The sequence below is a fragment of the Pelobates fuscus genome, chromosome 6 (genome assembly GCF_036172605.1).
Source record: "Pelobates fuscus isolate aPelFus1 chromosome 6, aPelFus1.pri, whole genome shotgun sequence".
Classification (NCBI taxonomy): Eukaryota; Metazoa; Chordata; class Amphibia; order Anura; family Pelobatidae; genus Pelobates; species Pelobates fuscus.
Window position 1 is genome coordinate 179,075,545 of NC_086322.1, and position 21,312 is coordinate 179,096,856.

Consider the following 21,312-nt stretch of genomic DNA (forward strand, 5'->3'; position numbering starts at 1 on the left):
GTGGAAGCTGCAAAGGTATTTTTAGTACACACCAGGTTATTTTCCAAACTCTCATTTGTGAGGTATTCAAAGTGAATGTCAAATGTTAGGGTAGAATAGCTGAATTTGAGATTTTCCTCCAATATTGCTACTTATTCACATTGAATTTTCCACTGTTCTCAGTTTACTGGATAACCTTTACACCGTGCTGTGATGGAAGTCTTTCTCTCAAGATGTAGATTGGATATAATGTAATGTATCCACATGCCTTTGTTATATAGTTGCAATTGGAAGTATTAAAAGACCACTATAATCACCCAGACCACTTCAGCTCAATGAAGTGGTCTGGGTGCCAGGTCCCCCAGGTTTTACCCCTGCAGCTGTAAACCTAGCAGTTTCAGAGGAACAGCTAAGTTTACATAGCAGTGTTAATCCAGCCTCTAGTGGCTGTCTTCCTCGCATTGAGCACGCAGAACATCTATAGTTGGTTGAATGTGTGTGCGGCTCTGGATGCGCATTCGGCTCCACTTGGGAGCTGACATCGGAGGGGGGAGGAGAGGTCACCTTAAGGTAAGTGGCTGAAAGGGGTTTTAACCCCTTCAGCCCAGTGGGAGTAGGGCCCTGAGGGTGGAGGGGACCTAAGGACTATATAGTGCCAGGAAAACAAGTTCGTTTTCCTGGCACTATAGTGGTCCATTAACACCTTAAATCCGGAGGGCGTACTATTACGCCCTGCAGGAGCCGTCTCTAAACGCCGGCGGGCGTAATCGTATGCCCTCGCTATAATGGCCGCCTACGTGGCCGGCGCTAATCGCCCGCTGCAGATCGCGGTCGGGGGGATGCCTGGCCCCCCAGGCAACCCCCCCGTGGCCGGTGACCGCGATCTGCAGTCTCTGATCGCAGTGACAGGCTGTCACTGCAATCAGTATTTTCCGTGTGTCAGCCTATTTCAAATCGGCTGACACACGTGGCCGGCGGCTCTCCCCTTGTGCAGATCGCGGTCGGGGGACTTACCTGGCCCCCCAGGCAGCCCCCCTGGGGTCAGTGACCGCAATCTGCACTGTCTGAGATTGCAGTGACAAGCTAATCACCTAATGGCTGATGCATGTAACAGGCGCAATGATCCCCCTGCAGATTGGTAGGGGGGAGTGCTTGTACCACCCAGGCACTCCCCCCTGTGGTCAATTACCCAATCTGCAGGAGGTGATCACAGTGACAGGCAGTCACTGTGATCACTGATCCTGTGTGTCAGTCAGTGATGTGAAATCACTGGCTGACACTGTCTCTGCCCCCTCTCCTGTAATAAGTGACCAAGTGGCTACTAAAAAAGACCGGACATACCCCATTTGCAATACCTTGGGTTGTCTACTATTGCAAATGGTATGCCATCATGGGGGTAATTCTCATTCCTGGGCTACCATACAGTCTCAAAGGCAACGTAACCAATCTGGCGAATTTCAATGTGAAAAAACTGAAAAGTGTAACATGCTATATTTGACCCTGTAACTTTCCAAAACACCATAAAACCTATATATAGGGGTTACTGTTTTACACGTGAGACATCGCTGAATACAAATATGTGTATTTTATTGCAGTATAAGCAAACAGTATTATGACAGTCACAGTTAGAATTCCACCTAGAACTAAACATGTTTTTAAAATTCCTATTTTTTCCTATTTTTCAATATTTTATTCATATTAAATTGTTTTATACCTAAATATTTGATGTTAAATGAAAGCCCTGTTTCCCCTGAATAAAATGATATATAATAAGGGGGGGTGCATTTAATATGAAAGAGGTGAATTACGGTTGGACAGACATATAGCGCAAATGCCAGGTTTTGTTTACGTTTTGTTCTGTTCACAACTTGTACATTTGGCTGCGGTCTTAGGGTGTTAAGGCTGATTATCCACATGGCAATCAATCGTGTAAAAATAGAGATTTAAACTTGTTTTGAAATGCTGTACTTTGTTTTCTGTCATATTTCTTTGTAAGAAAGACAACCATGAAATATTTATATTGGCTTATAGCCACACCTTAACTCTTGCATTCTGATAAAAACGTGGAAAAGTTACAAAGGATTATTTAATGCAAGGTTATTTGGGGGAAAAAAGAACCTTTAATAGAAAGTCTTAATCTTAAAAACATCTTTTCAGCAGTTAAAATGTTGTAACATATTTCAACTTACCTTCCATGTAAATAATTGTTCGATGCATTTGGAGCACCAGTTTCTATGGAAAGCATATGCTCTGTAGTGACTTTACATTCTAAACATCCAGATTTCTCCACCATCAGTAGCACATATAAGAAAATGCAAAGTGAGCAGTCATTGATGAACAGGTTACTCATGCTGATAGATGTTAATCTAAGCGGCATGAAATGTTTTAAGCATAAGTGAATACCAAAATGTGCAAATTGTGCTGTCCGTTTAATGGTATACAGGTATCAAACCTAATGTATGAGACAGTTCCTGAAGTCAATATGAAAACAAAGTGATTTCTCCCTAATATGTAATCAAAAGTTACATTGTCACAACTGATGCATATTGTTTATTCATTTTCTTTTTTTAACTGCAATTGTATAAGCCGTAATGATACTAATTTATGCAGTAATACCATTTATTGCAGATTCCATTTAACACGGTAGTGGGCCTGTGTCTCTGTTTCCTAATCCTGCCATTTAGCCAATCACAGTGTATCTGTAGGCTTGTAACATTTATGTCAAGCATAGTGTTCTATTTTTGAAACCTGTCACTGTTCATGAAACCTTTTCCAGGTTCCCTCTCCACACCCAGGTCTCCTGTAATCTCTCCTAGCAGTACAGCAGCTAGCAGACTGGCTGGACAAGAAGGAGATGTAAATGATCCATCAGGTATTGGCCACGCACACTACAGCACTGCCTTGGATCTGCTGGCGCTGCACTAATCTCTTCATTTCCTTTACCTAATACACTTTGATTACTGTTGAATTATAGGAGTGTGCTTCATACCTGCCCTGCTCCTGATTAACCCCCTTCTGAAATCAATTGCATTAACATAATACATGTCCTTTGCTGTTTTATCGGAGTGTCAACAAAACATCACTATGTCATTTAGGCTTGTCCAGAGCTTTCTTCAATATAAACCAGGGGAGTAAAAGCTGTGTAACTCTTAAATGGCAGAGAATTGGGCAGTGAGAATGCATGTGCTTGATCTATTTACCAACACCACACACCACTTAATTTGGCTAAAGTTTTTTTTTTTTTGTTTACCAAAGTTTTCCTTTAAATGATTAATTTCCAGTGAGTAATAAATAAATATGTAAATGGGGCATTGGTTCTTTGATCGCTTGCAGTGTTAAGTCACCTTGCTCTTCTGCCACTTTGGATCACAGCTACCATCATAACTGGGTAATAAAGTTTTACAGAAATAAGTAACGACCAAGTGTGTCTATACTATATGCCACACATGCTCATTATAGGGCACTTACTTTCTATTATCTTTTCGCAACATATGGAAGTGCTTTTACACTTTTAAATGATCATAGCGATGTTTTTTTGCAAATAATTGCTGATATGTAAAATAATGACTTCTTCGCTCATACATTTTGTATTTTCTGCAAGTGGTATTTTATTAAAAGCAAAAAAAGTAGGATCCTGCATTATGTTCATTTTGTGTCGGACTACTTTTTCAGGTGGGGTTAATAATGTGTTTTGTGAACGTTGTATCATCAGTAAATTGTATATAATTGCACTTATGTTTTCTCAATGTGGGTGACTCACTACGTGAGACTTCATTCTAACGCTCTGGTGTAATTTCAAGCTAAGGCTAATTAACAATGGCCTATTTTTCTCTATCTATAAATCACTTTTTAAATCAATGTTACAATTTAACGTTTGCTATAAAAAAGTAAATTGTAAAATAAGTAATTCTGTTTTGCAACTGTAGAAACTACCACCATCACATTTCGTTTTTTGAGCCTCTTGGAGGCTAGGGACAAAACGACAAAAAAACACATTTGGCGCAGGGAGGCATTATTGAAAACACTAGTGGCTGCTGTGTTTGTGCATTACATTGGATGTTCATATCCAAAACACTAAAGAAGATCAGGTTGTTTTATGTCCCTCTTATAGGAGAGCTAAAATAAGAACATGTATAGCATCTGCCTTTACATCTGTATCTATTTCTCTCATGTATCCGTGGTAAATACATTTTTTTTTTTACTATATTAGTCAAAGAGCATGTTTTTATTATGTTCAAAATGCTGCTTTCATGTAAATAATTCAAACGATGTGAACATATTTAACCAGAAAGGGAGCATTTTAGTCTTCAATTATATTGAAGTATGTACCAGGTTGTAGATATTGGTTCAAGTCATGCCTCTGTTGCAATCTAAAGATTTATTTTCTCTACGCAAGGGAAGTATGGTGGTGCAACCCATAGACCAAGGTTGCCCGAGGTAGTATTCCAAACAGTTTAGATGGTTCACAAGCCCTTTCCTTGGCCAGGCAAGCAACCAGAGGGTGACTTGACTTCCAGCAGTATATTCTTAATTAATAATGCTCTGCCACACTGAATATATGTGTTGCACGGTTTACTTTGCCACCACCAAAAGACCTTGCAACATTTTGACCCCATAAGAGGCCTTTAGAACGTCATCGTTGTCTCCTAGCAGAGCTGGACTGACTGGAAAACTAGAGGTTTTGAAAAGACCACAATTTCTACAAACTGCTCTCTTAGGGCATCCATATGACAAAATATAACAACAAGGGATTTAATGTATTTTTTGTTAATTTATTAGAACAAAGGACAGTAAAGTTTAAACCACATGTAAGATGGCATACGGATGAAAAAAAAGGAAACAAAAAATAATCTAACAAAAAGACTACAGGGTCTGAACTGCTGAGGATGCATCTTAGTAGACGCGAAATCCATTCAGTCACCCTACTATTTTAGTAAAAATAAAAAAAAAATTCTCCTCAAAATTAGGTTAGAATTATTGGTCAATATACGTAAACAGATGGGCCTGACCCTCAAATATTTAATGACCTGGATGAAACCCTTTATTAGTCAAATTTAAAATCATCCATCAGAATAAAAATAAAACAAAAAGTATAGTGAATATGAGAAAAATATACACCAACTAAATTGCAACCATATAGGGGGTGAATTGTAATGCTGGGGAGGGGAAGGGGGGATCTTCATATGTTTGTTAAGGTGTATGGACTTTGGCAAGGGTTGGTGGTTTGGTTTTTATATTTATCCCTTTGCAGTCTTGCTACATTTATCTGGTTTGCACTCTCTTTGCCATGCATGTAATTTTTTTTATAAATCGAAACGTCAGGAAATATGAATGTCATATGAATGCCCTAAGAGTGTAGTCTGAAGGATTTTCTGTCTATATTTATTATCTTAATGTGAAATAATATAACCAGCACCAGTGAAGTCTAGCCATGCAATCTAAAAAGAGTGATTTTTTTTTTTTCATTGGGCTAGTCAAACATTTGTTCGATTTGTAAAGATAACTCCTCTCTGTGTGCTGTGGAATGTTGATATGGTATAAAATAGAATGTGGAGTAAGAAGGAAGACCGCTTTCAGTAAGCGGCATCACCAGACCAATTTTCTGTCCAGTAGGCCCAGTGGCACTGTGCAGTGTCGGTCTGTTTGAATATAAGCTGGTTTTGTATGGAGTATGTATGTGTCTGTGAATATAGAGGTTTGTTTAAATGTAATTTGGCATTTGAATGCAAGCATGCTTTTATGTTTAGCATTTGTTTTTTAATGTAGGGGTGTGTGTGTGTGTGTATATACACTGACACACATACAGGTGCACAGAAGCACACACTGACTCCAATTGCTATCCCCACCTCTCCTCTGAGCTCTGGCTCCTCCCCCTTTTTTCTAGTCACAGGAGCCTGGTTGATCAGTCTTTAATGGCTGTTTTAAGTTTAAAAAAAAAAAAAAAAGAGTCCTGCATGGGCTGCAGACTGTGGTGCAAAGGCGAGGGTTCACTGTTCATACCTCATTGTGACCCCTTCGGTTGACCCTGTCAATGTATCTTTCTCTGATAGAAAGGAAGAGGCAGGGCCCTGTGTCAGACCACCCTCTTCTGCCCTACAAGCCAACGGAAAAAGCCCATTGCCAGTGGCGGCATAAATCAGTGGTGGAACTCCTGGCCCTGTGCTGGACCGCCTTACCGCTGCATTGGCAGTAGTTCTGCCACTGAAGATCTTAATGGGAGCGAGTGGTGTATGTTTCAGTAAGAGTAAGAGTCTTTTTGGTGAAGTCAGTAGTGTATTTTTTTTTTTTTAATTATTATTATTATTATCGCCATTTATATAGCGCCAACAGATTCCGTAGCGCTTTACAATATTATTAGAGGGGGGATTTAACTATAAATAGGACAATTACAAGAAAACTTACAGGAACAATAGGTTGAAGAGGACCCTGCTCAAACGAGCTTACATTCTATAGGAGGTGGGGTATAAACACATTAGGACAGGAAATAGCAATCAAATAAGGTGGGAGTGAAGCAGAGCTGGAGGAGAGAGTAGAGTGCTGCCCTTTAGGAGAGAGCAAGAGACAGGTATGTAAGGTAGAGGTTACTCTGGGAGGCCATAAGCTTTCCTAAAGAGATGGGTTTTAAGGCACTTCTTAAATGATTGAAGACTAGGGGAGAGTCTGATGGGGGTAGGCAGGCTATTCCATTGGAACATGAACTCTCTCTATAATTAAATTCTTATGATGTACTTTAAGATTAATACACTTGTTTCCTGTAAACGTTTGGAAACTCATGCCCAAAGACATGTCTTCACTGCCGACCTTTACAATATATTTTATAGATCTAGAAAACTGGTTCAAAAGATTTGAATCTTCTTATTTATTATTTTTTTTTTGTAATACACAGTTGTGAATGCAATAATATACCCGGCGCTAATTGAGCTGTTGCCATAGGAGCATAATAAAACTATAATGTTTTGGAAATATTGCAAGTGGTTCAGGGGCTTTTAACATGTTTATAGATGTCAACCAAATGTTTATGCTACACAATGAAAATGTATCAATCCTGTCTCCCAGTATTTATCACACACTCACACACACACACACTCATATCTTCTATGCATATCTGAAGGCGGAGTTGTTGTTTTTTTCCCCTTCTTGCGCTCAACTATTATATTGCTTTGTATTCACTCAGCATTTTTCTTCTTCTGTCTTTAATTTTATAGGGTGTTTTTATACCATTTTTAGAACTATCTTGGAAATGATCACTGAAATATTAACATATTTTGATCCATTGCAGCTTATTACAGCTATAATAATTACTTTTCTGACATTTATATTTTGTACTTTTCAGCAGATAGACAGATTACTCAACAGAAAAGTGGTCCAGTTGTCCTCTCAGAAGAACCAAGAAGCACTGCCATTGAAAAATTTGAACTAGTAAGAAGGTGGAGTTTAAATACATACAAGGTTAGTAAGCAAGATGCACATTGCCAACCCATTTCTAGCCAGAGTCTACAAGATTGTTTAAACATTCTTTGTGTTTTCATTGGTTCTACCTGCATCTTAAAGGGACACTATAGTCACCTGAACAACTTTAGCTTAATGAAGCAGTTTTGGTGTATAGAACATGCCCCCGCAGCCTCACTGCTCAATCCTCTGCCATGTAGGAGTTAAATCCCTTTGTTTATTAACCCTAGTCACGCCTCCCTGCATGTGACTTGCACAGCCTTCCATAAATACTTCCCGTAAAGAGAGCCCTATTTAGGCTTTCTTTATTGCAAGTTCTGTTTAATTAAGATTTTCTTATCCCCTGCTATGTTAATAGCTTGCTAGACCCTGCAAGAGCCTCCTGTATGTGATTAAAGTTCAATTTAGAGATTGAGATACAATTATTTAAGGTAAATTACATCTGTTTGAAAGTGAAACCAGTTTTTTTTTTCCATGCAGCTCTGTCAATCATAGCCAGGGGAGGTGTGGCTAGGGCTGCATAAACAGAAACAAAGTGATTTAACTCCTAAATGACAGTGAATTGAGCAGTGAAATTGCAGGGGAATGATCTATACCAGTGGTAGTCAACCTTTTTCTACCTACCGCCCACTAATGCATCTTTTTGGTTGAAAAAATTTCCTTACCGCCCACCAGTTTTCGCGCAAATGCAGAATATTTTTAAGAAATGGGGGTGTTTTTTTAAAAAAATAAATGTACGTACATTTATCTTTTTATTTCTACTTAATGCAGGTTTATAAGGTTTTTAACTTTATAACGTTTAATGAGAAAACAATAAAGTAAATTGAAATTACCTTTACTAGTGATTAATGAGATCCTTGAGGTTGATGCTGCGAGACTAAATATTTGATATCTGGTTCGATTTTCGTAAGGAACAAACAAAGGTCTCTTTCAGTGATATTCAGACGACTTCTCTGTTTGCGCATAATATGATTTCTCATTTGTGCGTCAGCTCATCTCCTCTCCCTCCTCAATTCCCCTCCCCACCTTTTATTCCCCCTTTTTTCTATTTTTTAACCGTCCTTATAGCAATGCCCAGTAGGAAGGCTGAGCTAGGTAGCCCACTTACTATAGTCCACTATAACATACAGACACACACACAGGACACACACACAGGACACACACACAAAGACACAGACAGGCACACATACAAAGACACAGACAGGCACACATACAAAGACACAGACAGGCACACATACACACACACACACACGTATGTGTGCCTGTCTATGTCTTTGTATGTGTGTCCTGTGTGTGTGTGTCCTGTGTGTGTGTGTCCTGTGTGTGTGTGTCCTGTGTGTGTGTGTCCTGTGTGTGTGTGTCCTGTGTGTGTGTGTGTCCTGTGTGTGTGTGTGTCCTGTGTGTGTGTGTGTCCTGTGTGTGTGTGTGTCCTGTGTGTGTGTGTGTCCTGTGTGTGTGTGTGTCTTGTGTGTGTGTGTCTTGTGTGTGTGTGTGTGTCTTGTGTGTGTCTTGTGTGTGTGTGTCTTGTGTGTGTCTTGTGTGTGTGTGTCTTGTGTGTGTGTCTTGTGTGTGTGTGTCTTGTGTGTGTGTGTCTTGTGTGTGTGTCTTGTGTGTGTGTGTCCTGTGTGTGTGTGTCTGTATGTGTGTGTCTGTATGTTATAGTGGACTATAGTAAGTGGGCTACCTAGCTCAGCCTTCCTACTGGGCATTGCTATAAGGATGGTTAAAAAATAGAAAAAAGGGGAAAAAAAGGTGGGGAGGGGAATTGAGGAGGGAGAGGAGATGAGCTGACGCACAAATGAGAAATCATATTATGCGCAAACAGAGAAGTCGTCTGAATATCACTGAAAGAGACCTTCGTTTGTTCCTTACGAAAATCGAACCAGATATCAAATATTTAGTCTCGCAGCATATACATACAAACAGACAGGCACACATACAAACAGACATGCACACACACATAAGACACACACACATGCAGACACACAAACAATGACACATACATACAAAGACAAGACACACATACATACAGACAGACACATACAGACAGACACATACACACACACACAAGACACATACAGACACACATACGACACACACAAGACATACATACAGACACAGACAGGCACATATACAGACACACAAGACACACATACATACACACACAAAGACACAGACAGGCACACATACACACAAGACACATACATACAAACAGACACACAGACATGCACACACACATGCAGACATACATAGACACACACACATGCAGACACAAGACACACATACAATGACACATACATACAAAGACAAGATACACATACATAAAGACACACACACAAATATATACACAGACAGACACATACACACACACAAGACATACATACAAAGACACATACAGACACACACACACATATATACACAGACAGACACACACACAAGACATACATACAAAGACAAGACACACATACATACAGAGACACACACACACATATATACACAGACACACATACACACACACACAAGACATACATACAAAGACACATACAGACACATACACACACACAAGACATACATACAAAGACACATACAGACACACACACACATATACACAGACAGACACATACACACACAAGACATACATACAAAGACACATAGAGACACACACAAGACATACCTACAAAGACACACACACACATTATATTTAAGTCACCCTCCTGTTTCCTACCTTTAAGGTGCAGGAGGGTGACTTTCCCTGGGGTCCAGTGGTGGCTCAGGTGGATGGGAGTCAGAGTTCCCACTCTGACTCCCTGGTGATCCTCCCGCGCGGCTCTCAGTTTTAGCTCAGGTGGATGGGAGTCAGAGTTCTCACACTGACTCCCTGGTGATCCTCCTGCGCGGCTCTCAGTTTTAGCTGGGAGGAGTGACCGGGGAATCACTTCCTCCCAGCTCTGATGTCATCACAGGGGGCCCGGTCGCGCTGTTAAAGCGCCCAGCACTGACCGGGCCCCCTTACAATCCGCATCCATCGGGTGGCCCTGACAGCATGGGCCACCCGATGGACACTTTGGAAGGCGGCCCCGGCGGTTTACCGGGCGGGCCGGAGCCGCAAATGGTCACGGCGGTACCCAGTCGCACGGGTACCGCCGGCTCGCACCCGCCCGATCAACCTGGAAATCCCTACCGCCCACCTGGAATCCTGAAACGCCCACTAGTGGGCGGTAGGGACCAGGTTGACGAACCATGATCTATACACTAAAACTGCTTTATTTAGCTAAAGTAATTTAGGTGACTATATAAAAGCACGTTCAGCTCGCTGAAACATGCCTTGTGTGTTGTTTAAAATATATTTGTCTAAGGTTCTAAATGTGACATCAAAAACTCCTTTTCTGCATTGACTGTATAGGCAGTGTTATATTATTATTATTATTATTATTAATATTATCAAATGTTAGCTTGGCCTTTGGAGAGCCGCTTACCGGCAAAACGCGCATCGGGGCTCATTAGACCTGACACCTTTAGCCTCCAATTACCATCATATCTATACTTTGCTTATCATAGCAGCTAACATTTAGATTGACTTATTGAATTGATTAACGTTATTTTTTCAGGTGGCTGGGGTGTGGGGTTGCTCATCCTTCTGCAAACCACGGCGAGAATATGCCGCCGATAGCACATGTTGGATAGTAATTCTTTTGTTGCGCTTTCGAGGAGATTTCTGTTAGGGTGATAGATGAGACCATATGAATGATAGGTGCCCTTGAAGGCACAGAGGGACACTTGGACATCCATTGGATGAACCTTTGAAGTACTAAATGGGCTCATACTAGCACTAACAGATAACATAGATTAGCAGACCTTTGAAAGACACTCCATTAAGTAGTATTCGATCATAAGCTGGCATATTACAGTGTATGCCATTCTGTCACTCAGATGACTTGTTTCTGCCCTATGACTTGGGGGATCCATACTAGCTTCCAATTTGTTTAAATTTGTAAAATCCCAATTAAAACCTGTTTTATTAACCCCTTAAGGACACACGACGTGTGTGACATGTCATTATTCCCTTTTATTCCAGAAGTTTGGTCCTTAAGGGGTTAAACGCATGCAAGTTTTAATTTGGGGAATATCTGCTGAACAATGATTTTTATTTATATTGTATTTGGGCAGTGGAGTGTTCCTCTAATAAGATGATGTGGGGGGCCTCTGTGTTTTCTCTAGCAGTGACTTACATGCACCAAGTATGCTTTGCAAGAGTAACTCATTTACATGATTTACCAGCTTTTATCCAGCAAAGCATTTAAATGCAAATAAAAGAAACAAAATGTTTATTTTAAATAATTTTAGCACAACATTATAGCTATCTTTTAGCTAGCTAGTATGTTGTGCTATAATTAATTAAATGAAAAATCCAATTTAAGATTTATACAGTTTGACTTTTTCACTGTTAATCACTATATAGTTGTTTTATGTTCTTGCTATGCTAAGTAGTCAGAAAACTTCTCCTGTTGTTTGTATAGAAAGGTAGTCTTATTTAACAAAGCACCTTCACCTATACGAGGTCTTGATCCAAATGCTACTTTATATTTGTGCATCACCAGTAAATAATAAGTCATTAAAATGAGGGATGTTCTAACTGTTTCCTTTATTTTGTTTTCTACAAATATAATTCCTTGGTTTAGTGTTGACCATAATACTACCAGCGTTTTTTAATTTCTTTGGAATTTCTAATGCTGCCCAGGCCCTTTTCATAATACGTTATGATAGAGTCTGCAAAGGTAATTCAAATTGTATGCAGCAATTACACTCTGTACAAAAATATGTAGCTCCAAATGAAAAATATAGCTTCTTCTTGATATTTCTCCCAATTGTGTCTCCAGCCGGTGTGGGGCTTGCAGCAAATAAAGTACTGGATGTATTCAGTACTTTAGTTTAAGGCTGCAGACAATGTCATAATACTCCTATTAGTTTTCTGTATGATTAATCGGTAAATAATATCCCCGACCCTCTGTCAATTTTTAATCCCCATGATTAGCACGCACAAGAATACTGATCACTTTTCAAAGTTTAACGTTGTACATAACTAGAGTAACCAGTTTCTAACCTGCTATAACTAACTCTCTTGTACACATGTGGTTTTTATTGCATCAGATAATGAATCATCTAAATGAATGAGTTAATCCTTTTCAGACTGCAGGAAGAAGTCAGTGTGTGACTCCCCCCATGGAGGCTACTAGAAGCCTTCTCCTTAATCTTAAACCCTAGGGCCAGGTTGCCTATCGACCATATCTAATTATAGACAGTGTCCTAGGTGGGGATTGATTAAATACACATCCTTAAGGAATAATAAACATACAACATAAGCAAAAGAGAAAACAGTTGTGAGACAACTTGAGTTGCTATTGATTTTCCGCATTCTATATAAGAGACCGTTATATATTGAGGTGAAGGCATGCAAGCGTAAAATAACTTTTTCTCATTTATTATAAGAGTACACAGAGTGTCTGAACTCCTGCTTTGTTTGCAGTTCCCTTTTTCAAATGTATTGCTTATCATAAAAAGCTTTCCTTTTTTATACTTTTACTATTTAGCTATGTGTATAGCAACTTCACCAGCAAGTATAAAGATAAAATGTATTACTTACTTTTATTTCTGTTGTGTTCCGTGGGCAGCATGTGCTCCTGTGCATTTTTACACTGGATCACAAAACCCATGCCAATGGGAAAGAGCATGTCTGCAGCCTTAAACAAAATCATACATCTGGTAACTTATTTGCTGTAAGCCCCCATCCCCAGTGGAGACACCATTGGGAGAAATATCAAGAAGCTATATTTTTAATTTGGAGCTACAGATTTTTGTACAGAGTGTAGATGCTGCATAAAACTCGAATTACAAGTGTATGGTAGTGTTTATATGACACCAGAAGTGCCTTGGCTGCCCCCCATTGTAGTCTTCACTTCTTCCATCAGAGAGCCTAATGCTGTCTGTCAAAGCAGGGTTTTGCTCATTGCATTAGAGAGATCAGCTGACACTCTCAGCCAATGAGCTAGTCCACTTGTAGGCCTCAGCACTGGAGATCTTATAGAAGCTTCTGCTCTCTGTCATTCGTAGTGGAGGTGAGTAGTGTCATCTGGTGGACCCCACGTGAGAAGTCAAACCATTGTAAAAGGGTTTGACTACTTACAATGGGTAGCACTAGTTCATTTCAGGCACCATAACTACTGTAGAGTTCTGTAGTGATTATGGTGTTTGATATATTCCTTTATATCTGGGTTTAGAGGTATCTTGTCTTTGTTTTTTTTTTTTTATTTACTTTTTTTTGTATCTATTTATCATGTATGAACGTCACATTATGTATACATATAAACTAGATAAATGAGTACAGATTAATTTGTCTCTAACAGTGATTGCTAAACCTGGCACTGGAGACTAAATGTCCGGATCAGTGCCATGTGAAATGTAGTTAACAAATATCTGTGGTGCCAATGTAGAGACTGTAGTGATTGCTGAATAAAAAAAGTATTATAAACCTGAGTTCTCTCTGCTCCTACTAAGGGGATTTGCTATACATGCCCTGGCTCTGGAAAGGGTTAATTTAACATTGATTTCAATAGGGATGTGGTTGAGACATTGGTGGTGTGCATATGTTAAACTCCTCATGTGTTTGCATTGACTTAAAGCATGCCCCATGTGACACAAGTAAACTCAATTCAGTATTGTGCAATTTCCCACCCTATAACTATGGGTTACTACAAGTGTTTTCAGAAGAGTGGTGGCATTCTGAAATAGTAATTTATGAGCAATTCTAAGTATATTTCTTAAGATGTTTCCTTTCTAATCCCATGTGCAGTGTACCCGCCAGATCCTCTCTGAAAAGCTAGGTCGAGGCTCCAGGACGGTTGATTTGGAATTGGAAGCACAGATAGAAGTACTTCGTGACAACAAAAAGAAGTATGAAAATGTACTGAAGCTGGCACAGACTCTTTCCGCTCAACTTTATCAGATGGTGCAAACCCAGAGGCAAATGGGTGATGCGTTTGCGGACCTCAGTTTAAAATCTTTAGAGCTACACGTAAGCATCTGTACACACTGAAACATTTAGCCATCCATTTAGTTGGCTTACTTTTTATTGGTAAACTTGTATCATTCTCCTTCTAAATTAATGGCTGAGAAATTTAACCTGGACCTGGGAACCAGCAAGTAAAATAAAAAGTCAGAGCTTTCACAAAGTAGAAATTTATGCTTGGCTTCTACCTTACATGACACATCACAACCACATGTCACTTATTACGAGACTAGGGCACATATCTCATTCAAACAAATTGGATCGTTTGTTAAATCAAGGGCAAACAAATCGATTAAATCATGATTTGCCAAATCAACATTTGATTTGTTCAGCACATCTGAACAGTGTGATTTGTGCACAAGTATACACAATATTAATATACACTTTATTTGTGTCACAGCACTCAGCATTTATATCAAATATAACCTCCATTTGTTATCTACATGATAGCATCCATATCCTTTACCATTGGTGGTCTGTCAGCAGAGAAGGTACAGCAGGGAAATTCTCTAGGTACCTGCTCAATGTTGATGAAGATATACTATTTCTTAAACTTGTATATTATTAACGCTCATTTATTAAGGTTGGACCTTCCACTGATTTAAAGCAACTTGAAGTTTTTCATGTGTTAAATTGCATTGTTACATAATTTTGTTTGAACACTTTGTTTTGGCTGTGTTATATTCTTGTTTGAGATCATTTTGTTCTAGATGTTTAATAGCAACAAATAAGGTTATGTAATGTGATGACAGGCCCAAACAAAACTTTTGCTCCTCATATCTGGTATTTCTAGACTTTAATCACTTTTCTGAAATTCAATTACTAATTTAGAGATGAGTTGTTCAATTGTCAAACCGGTTCTATGTTTTATAGTTCTTTTAATTTCTTAGCGGCACTTCTACAATTAGTTTGTTTTAATTCTTTACATTTGGAAGGACATTCGGTTATTATTTATAATTGTGTGTGTGTGTGTGTGTGTGTATATATATATATATATATATAATTATTTATTATAATTTTTTTGATGTCATTCTAGCTGTTAGATTTATTGGTATATACTCATGAAAGAGGGGCTTGCCTTTTGCATTGTCAATGTACACACTTATTCTCACAGATTGAGCCCAAGCTGGGAGTCCAGTGGTAGGGGGTCGGGGAAGAGGTTAAGGTGAGGTTTACTTACCTGAACCTGTCCTTGCGGCATGGCCATCTGGATCTGGCATGTCTTCTTCAGAGCCGATGACACTGCTGTAGCATTGTGGTCTATGGAGGATCCCACAAGAACCGGGGGGTCCTCTATAGACAGTCAATTCCCTGCACTTGCAAAAAGTGGCATACATCTAATCTAATGGATCTGCAAACCCTACATTTCTAAAAGCAAAGGTGACAAAACCTGAAAACCATTCCCTCGTAGTGTATAAATTATCTCTCTGTTAGGGTGGAAACAGCCACAGGTAGTTGTTAAATAACCAAATGCTGTCATTGACATCGATAATATAGTAGCATCATAAACCATATCCTGTTGCAAGGTTGGCAAACTTATGGCACGTCTACCAGATTTAACACGCCATCTCTGCTCCAACTGGGAAACATGGATATTTATTGTTGTGCATGTGCAGCTTGTGTAGATAGAACATTTGCAGCTTCCTGCAGGCCCCATTGCCAAACTCTGTGCCGGCGCAGTGGTGCAACATCTTGCAAGGAAATAAATATTTAAAATAAGAGCATGCAGTGTGTGTTCGTCAATGAGCATGTCTGTGTTAGTGTATATTTGTGTTTGTATGTGTCATTTAGTACAGACAGCACTGTGTTTTCATAAACTATATTTACATAGTTACAAGTTTGTGTTGGCACTTTAATTGGTTTCCTGTAAAAATATGGTCTCTCGGCACAAAAACTTTCACCATCGCTGTCCTATTGGAATCCACATTGTTCCTCACTATTCATGCCAATGCCGCTCCCATAGAAAAGTAAAAATAATGTCATTAAAGTATGCCTATTGTTATGTTACATCTGTGCAACTCCACGTGTATATCTGCTGTTTTTTTTTTGTTTTTATATTTTTATTTTTTTCCTGCTTTGAAAATTATAGCGGTGTGGATGGAATATAAAAATACCTATTTTGTTCAGCCATTGATTGCTGCGGAAAGGGTAATTTTGTTCCGATAATACATATATCTTCAGCTAGGGATAGTTTCCACAGCTCTGTGTTTAATTACTCCAGCCCCATTATCAGCAACCGTGCTGTCCTGCTGGTCACTTCCTGGTTACATGCAAGCTAGACAGTGTGTTTCCTTTAATTCCTGCTGTACCTGGAGCCCATGTCCTAGATTGTTGGTTTGCCCTGTTTTTTAAAGATATGATTTATTTGACATTTGAGCTTGACTTTGATCCCATATAATTGCCAGTCTACCCGCCCTGTGTTATTGTTCTGTGTGTGTGTTACTGCGCATATGACATCATTGTCTCTGATCTTCCTTTTGTGTAACGGTTTCATGTTCTATTTACAGCGCAGATGCTGATGGAGACCTAATTCTTTATAAATAGAAGTTTCCTTTTAAATTAATTTTTTTGGTTTTACATTCTTTTTTTCTACTTTTCTCCATACAGTCTTTATTGCTTATATGCTTTTTCCTCCACTCCTGGGTTTTTAAATAATATACTTTTGAGCAAGGTAATTAGTTTCAAGGAGAAGTAAATATGTCCTGCCTCTATATTATAAATCGTGGCATGCAGTTCTATGGTAGAACGCAATAAATCGGGAATAATTAGGGTTGGACATGCAATTAATTGTCAGATTTAGCTAAAGATCTTAACCAGCTGGCAAAGATGCATATATTAACTGAAACTCTGAGAATTTCAGCATTAATGAATGCTATTTGATTAAAGTGTCATATATTTCCATGTATCATCACATGCTGTATTGTTACTTCCAAGCATGGTGTTAATTCAAAAGTGCTAATACTAGTTTGCGGAGGGCGTTTATACATTAGAAAAGGGACAGGAGCACCAAAGTGTCTTTTTGATGTGCTCTTCTTTAAATTTGGGTTTCACAATTAGGCCCTTTCTCTGAAACTGTGCCTTGTTTTGTATCTAGTTTACTAGCCTTACATCTCTGCTGATTGAACCCTAGCAGTCTTAACATGTATGCTGCACTAGGTTTTTTAGATTTTTGTTCTTTTGGAACTGTGACCACACACTATTATCTACAATTTTTCTTCTAGGTTGCAATAGACAGATTAGATGCAACCTCTGTTGATGAGTTAATCAGTCAAGTGTAGTATGTGTATGGTATTATTTAACCAACATATACTAGGAATGTTTTAGGAAAAAAAAATTTAAGCCAATACAAAATATTTGATTATGAATAATAACTATGGTAGAGTTGAGGATTTTTTGCAAGAGTTAACAGGTTCTATAGCTTGCATTTGTGTCTCTAAGACATAATTCTGCTTCCTCCAGTGTAAGGCTATTTCTAGGAATTAACTAGAACCAATGGGACGTTTTTAACTAATGAATCATGCAAGCTCTGATGTGTGGAACTTTGCTGCATGTTAGTGAAAAACAGCAGAATTATGAAATTTTTTAGTTCTGGTTAATGTGTTTGGTTTAGTAGCTGTATCTGACGAATACGGATGAAAAGGCAATATTGGTCACCCTTTGCATTTTTAGCCAGATTCGGAGGCTGGTCACAGGGTTTAATCTCTAATTTCTTTAATGTATTCATTTAACGAGATGGTGACACTACCAGTCTAGACTCTATTTGCAGATATCTGTACAGAAGCCGGGTGAATGATCTATGAGAATGTACACTGATACCAGCTCTCCTTGGTGATTAGACAATGGTGAAAGGGATTCCCTTGAGCTTTGCTGTTTTAATGCACAGCAGAGGCACTGGATGTTTCTTATCTGATACTTCTTCTTTTATTCCTAATTTAATTCAGTTTAGCAGAATGAGAACAGCGTTTTGCTCACTGCATGGCATCCAAGTGATAAAAATTGTGGGGTTTTAACATCGGAAGTTCAGAGCGCTTGTATTACACCTGTCTGCATGTAAAATGGCATAACAAGCCATCAAAAACCTTTTAAAGACCATTTTCGGAGTGGTTCCGAGATTCAGGTCAAGTTTCAGTTACAGTAAAAGAACATACATCATACTTTGACTCCTTGTTCAATATATTTGGATCATTTCGTGGCAGTATTGTCAATTTTCATCATCAAGGACTGAAATCCAGCCATGGTTATAAAAAAATGTTTTACTTGATTTAATGATTTGTTGGATAGCTTTATAATGCATTAACCTGAAATCTTGGCATACATACACACCTAAGAATGGGTCTCTATTTGATTTATGTCTGTTGCTGTGACAACTCTTCGAATCATGAACCCACAAATCTACCCAGAGAGATGATGTATAATATTGAAAACTTTAATGGCTGATGTGTTTGCGCATTACATTGGAACATAATGTCCACAACACTAAAGCACCAACGAAGATAAGGTTCTTTTATGTCCCTCTTGTAGGAGTGCTAATATAAGAACATGTATAGCATTCTGCGTTTACCACTTAAATCTGCATGTGATGTTTATTCCCATGTAGATATACAGATTAGAGTATGCTTTCATTTAAGAAATATAAATAATAGAATACAATATACATGTTATTAAACTTCTTTCCACTATTCAATCTAAAATTATTCTGAAAAGCTTTGTTAACTTAAAACTTCCACAAATATCTTTAAACCCCATGAGTTGTAAAATATCTTTGTTCTAGTAAGCCCTTCCTCAAATTTTTTTGTTTTTGTTTTTACTATGTACAGTGTGGTTGGCAGGTCCTACAGTAAGCCATCACTGAACCGGGAAGTGTCTGAGCCAAATCTGATGCTATTGTTTTCTTCAGCAATAGTGGACTATACTAAATATATCCTAGCCAGCAGGGCTTTTGGAACATATAGTTCACTTTGCAGTTGTTCCATTTATGAACAGAACTGCTGCCTAAGCTGATGGCAGCTGAACCATTTCACAATTTTGTATATGAAGCCATTAGAGGCAATTGCGTGACAGCAGTTAGTATCCTTCACTATAAGCTGTGTGGGAGCCTATTAGAGTAGGTGGCAACTTGTATAAATGCAGTCCTTGATAGCTTCCTTGTGTCGAATAGTTTTATAAGAAGTGTACTTATAGCTTCTACAATTCTCCCTGTCTCCAATCACTACATTTTCAACTGAGTGCGTGCTGGGAAACCAAGAAAAGATATAGGTATACAACATGATAAACCTGATTTTAAAATTTAAAAAAAAAAGGTTTATTGGTACATTTTGATATTAACTGTTGGACTATTTTTTTTTATGTCAAACTGAGATTTTTATTTTATTTTTTTAAATTATTATATGCAAGACATTGTGGCATAGTTTGAGATTCAGTGTAAATCTAAAGATTTCCCTCAATTTCTTGCATGCATTTTTCTGCATACTGTATCCACTAGTGGAATAGGCAGAGAGGTTGTCTTTTGTTTCTCCTGAACGCCTCTGTGTCGTATCCCACTAGATATTTCAGGGGTTTTTACTGGGTGCGTCGATTTTATTCTTGAAATGCCGCGTACACTGCATTTTGTCAATCCACCTGTTTGAAACAAATATTGTTTTGTTAGAAAAATAGTTGAAAAGTTGTTGCCAACACTGATTACAAGTAAGCCTTATTTGTTGGTCTCTCATTGCAGGAGGAATTTGGATACAATGCAGAAACACAAAAACTTATTGCAAAGAATGGGGAAACTCTTCTAGGAGCCATCAACTTTTTCATCTCTGGTGTAAACACATTAGTAAATAAGACAATTGAAGATACTCTTGTTACTGTAAAGCAGTATGAAACAGCCAGGTAAGAACCAGTGCCAGTTATATTTGCTTACTAAGATCTCATTTAGAGATCATGCACCTTTGTATATGTGTAGGTACATGTATTGGTACTTGTGTGTGGATGTATGTGTAGGTGTGCATGTATATATATTCAGGCATTTGGTTGTATTTATATGTATATTGTTGTATGTACTTGTGTATACTTGTACATATACACTACTACCCTCTTTCGCAAGTGAGTGGTACCCACATCAGTCCATCCTTGCAAGCGCGCTGTCTTGGCGTTATACTTGATTCTAACTTCACATCTGAGCCTCACATCCAGTCTGTTAACAAATCCTGTAGATTCCACCTTAAAAACATAGCCCACATCCGCCCCTTTCCTATGCAAGATGCTACTAAGGAGCTTGTCCAGGCTCTAGTAATCTCTTGCATGGATTATTGTAACTCTTTCCTAATTGGTCTTCCCACAAGACGTATTCCCCCGCTACAGTCTGTAATGAATGCTGCAGCTACTGATTTTCTTCTCCTGTCGCTGCTCCCTCATGTCAGTCCTTACATTGGCTTCCTGTAGGAGTCAATTCAAGGTACTAATCCTTACATATAAAGCACTGACAAATACTAGCCTCTCTTATATTTCTTCACTGAACCGCAAGTATTCCCCTTCTCGGTCTCTCCGCTCTGCCCATGACCTTCTCCTGCCTGCTGCTCGCACCTGTACAGCCAACTCACGCTTGCAGGACTTCTTGCGGGTGGCTCCTTTCCTTTGGAATAGCCTGCCTACGACCATCAAGCTCTCCCCTAGTCTTCAATCATTTAAAAAGTGCCTCAAAACCCATCTCTTTAGGTAAGTTTATGGCCTTCCAGAGTAACCTCTACCTCACACACCTGTCCTTTGCTCTCTCCTAAAGGGCAGCACTCGATTCTCCCCTCCAGCACTGCTTCACTCCACCTTGTTTGATTGCTACC

General features: G+C 38.9%; 1 protein-coding gene across 5 annotated transcripts in view; it reads left to right on the forward strand.

The window, feature by feature from the left end:
• Nucleotides 1-21,312, forward strand: part of ARFIP1 (ADP ribosylation factor interacting protein 1) — a 105,688-nt gene that overhangs the window by 58,736 nt on the left and 25,640 nt on the right. For 2 of the 5 annotated variants that reach the window (XM_063458527.1, XM_063458529.1), the window contains 4 exons: nucleotides 2,756-2,851; nucleotides 7,313-7,428; nucleotides 14,276-14,497; nucleotides 20,208-20,365. In XM_063458527.1, coding sequence (XP_063314597.1) covers nucleotides 2,756-2,851; nucleotides 7,313-7,428; nucleotides 14,276-14,497; nucleotides 20,208-20,365 — 592 coding nt within the window. The remainder of the gene's footprint in view (nucleotides 1-2,755; nucleotides 2,852-7,312; nucleotides 7,429-14,275; nucleotides 14,498-20,207; nucleotides 20,366-21,312) is intronic. The other 3 variants (XM_063458528.1, XM_063458530.1, XM_063458532.1) reach the window with 3 other exon arrangements.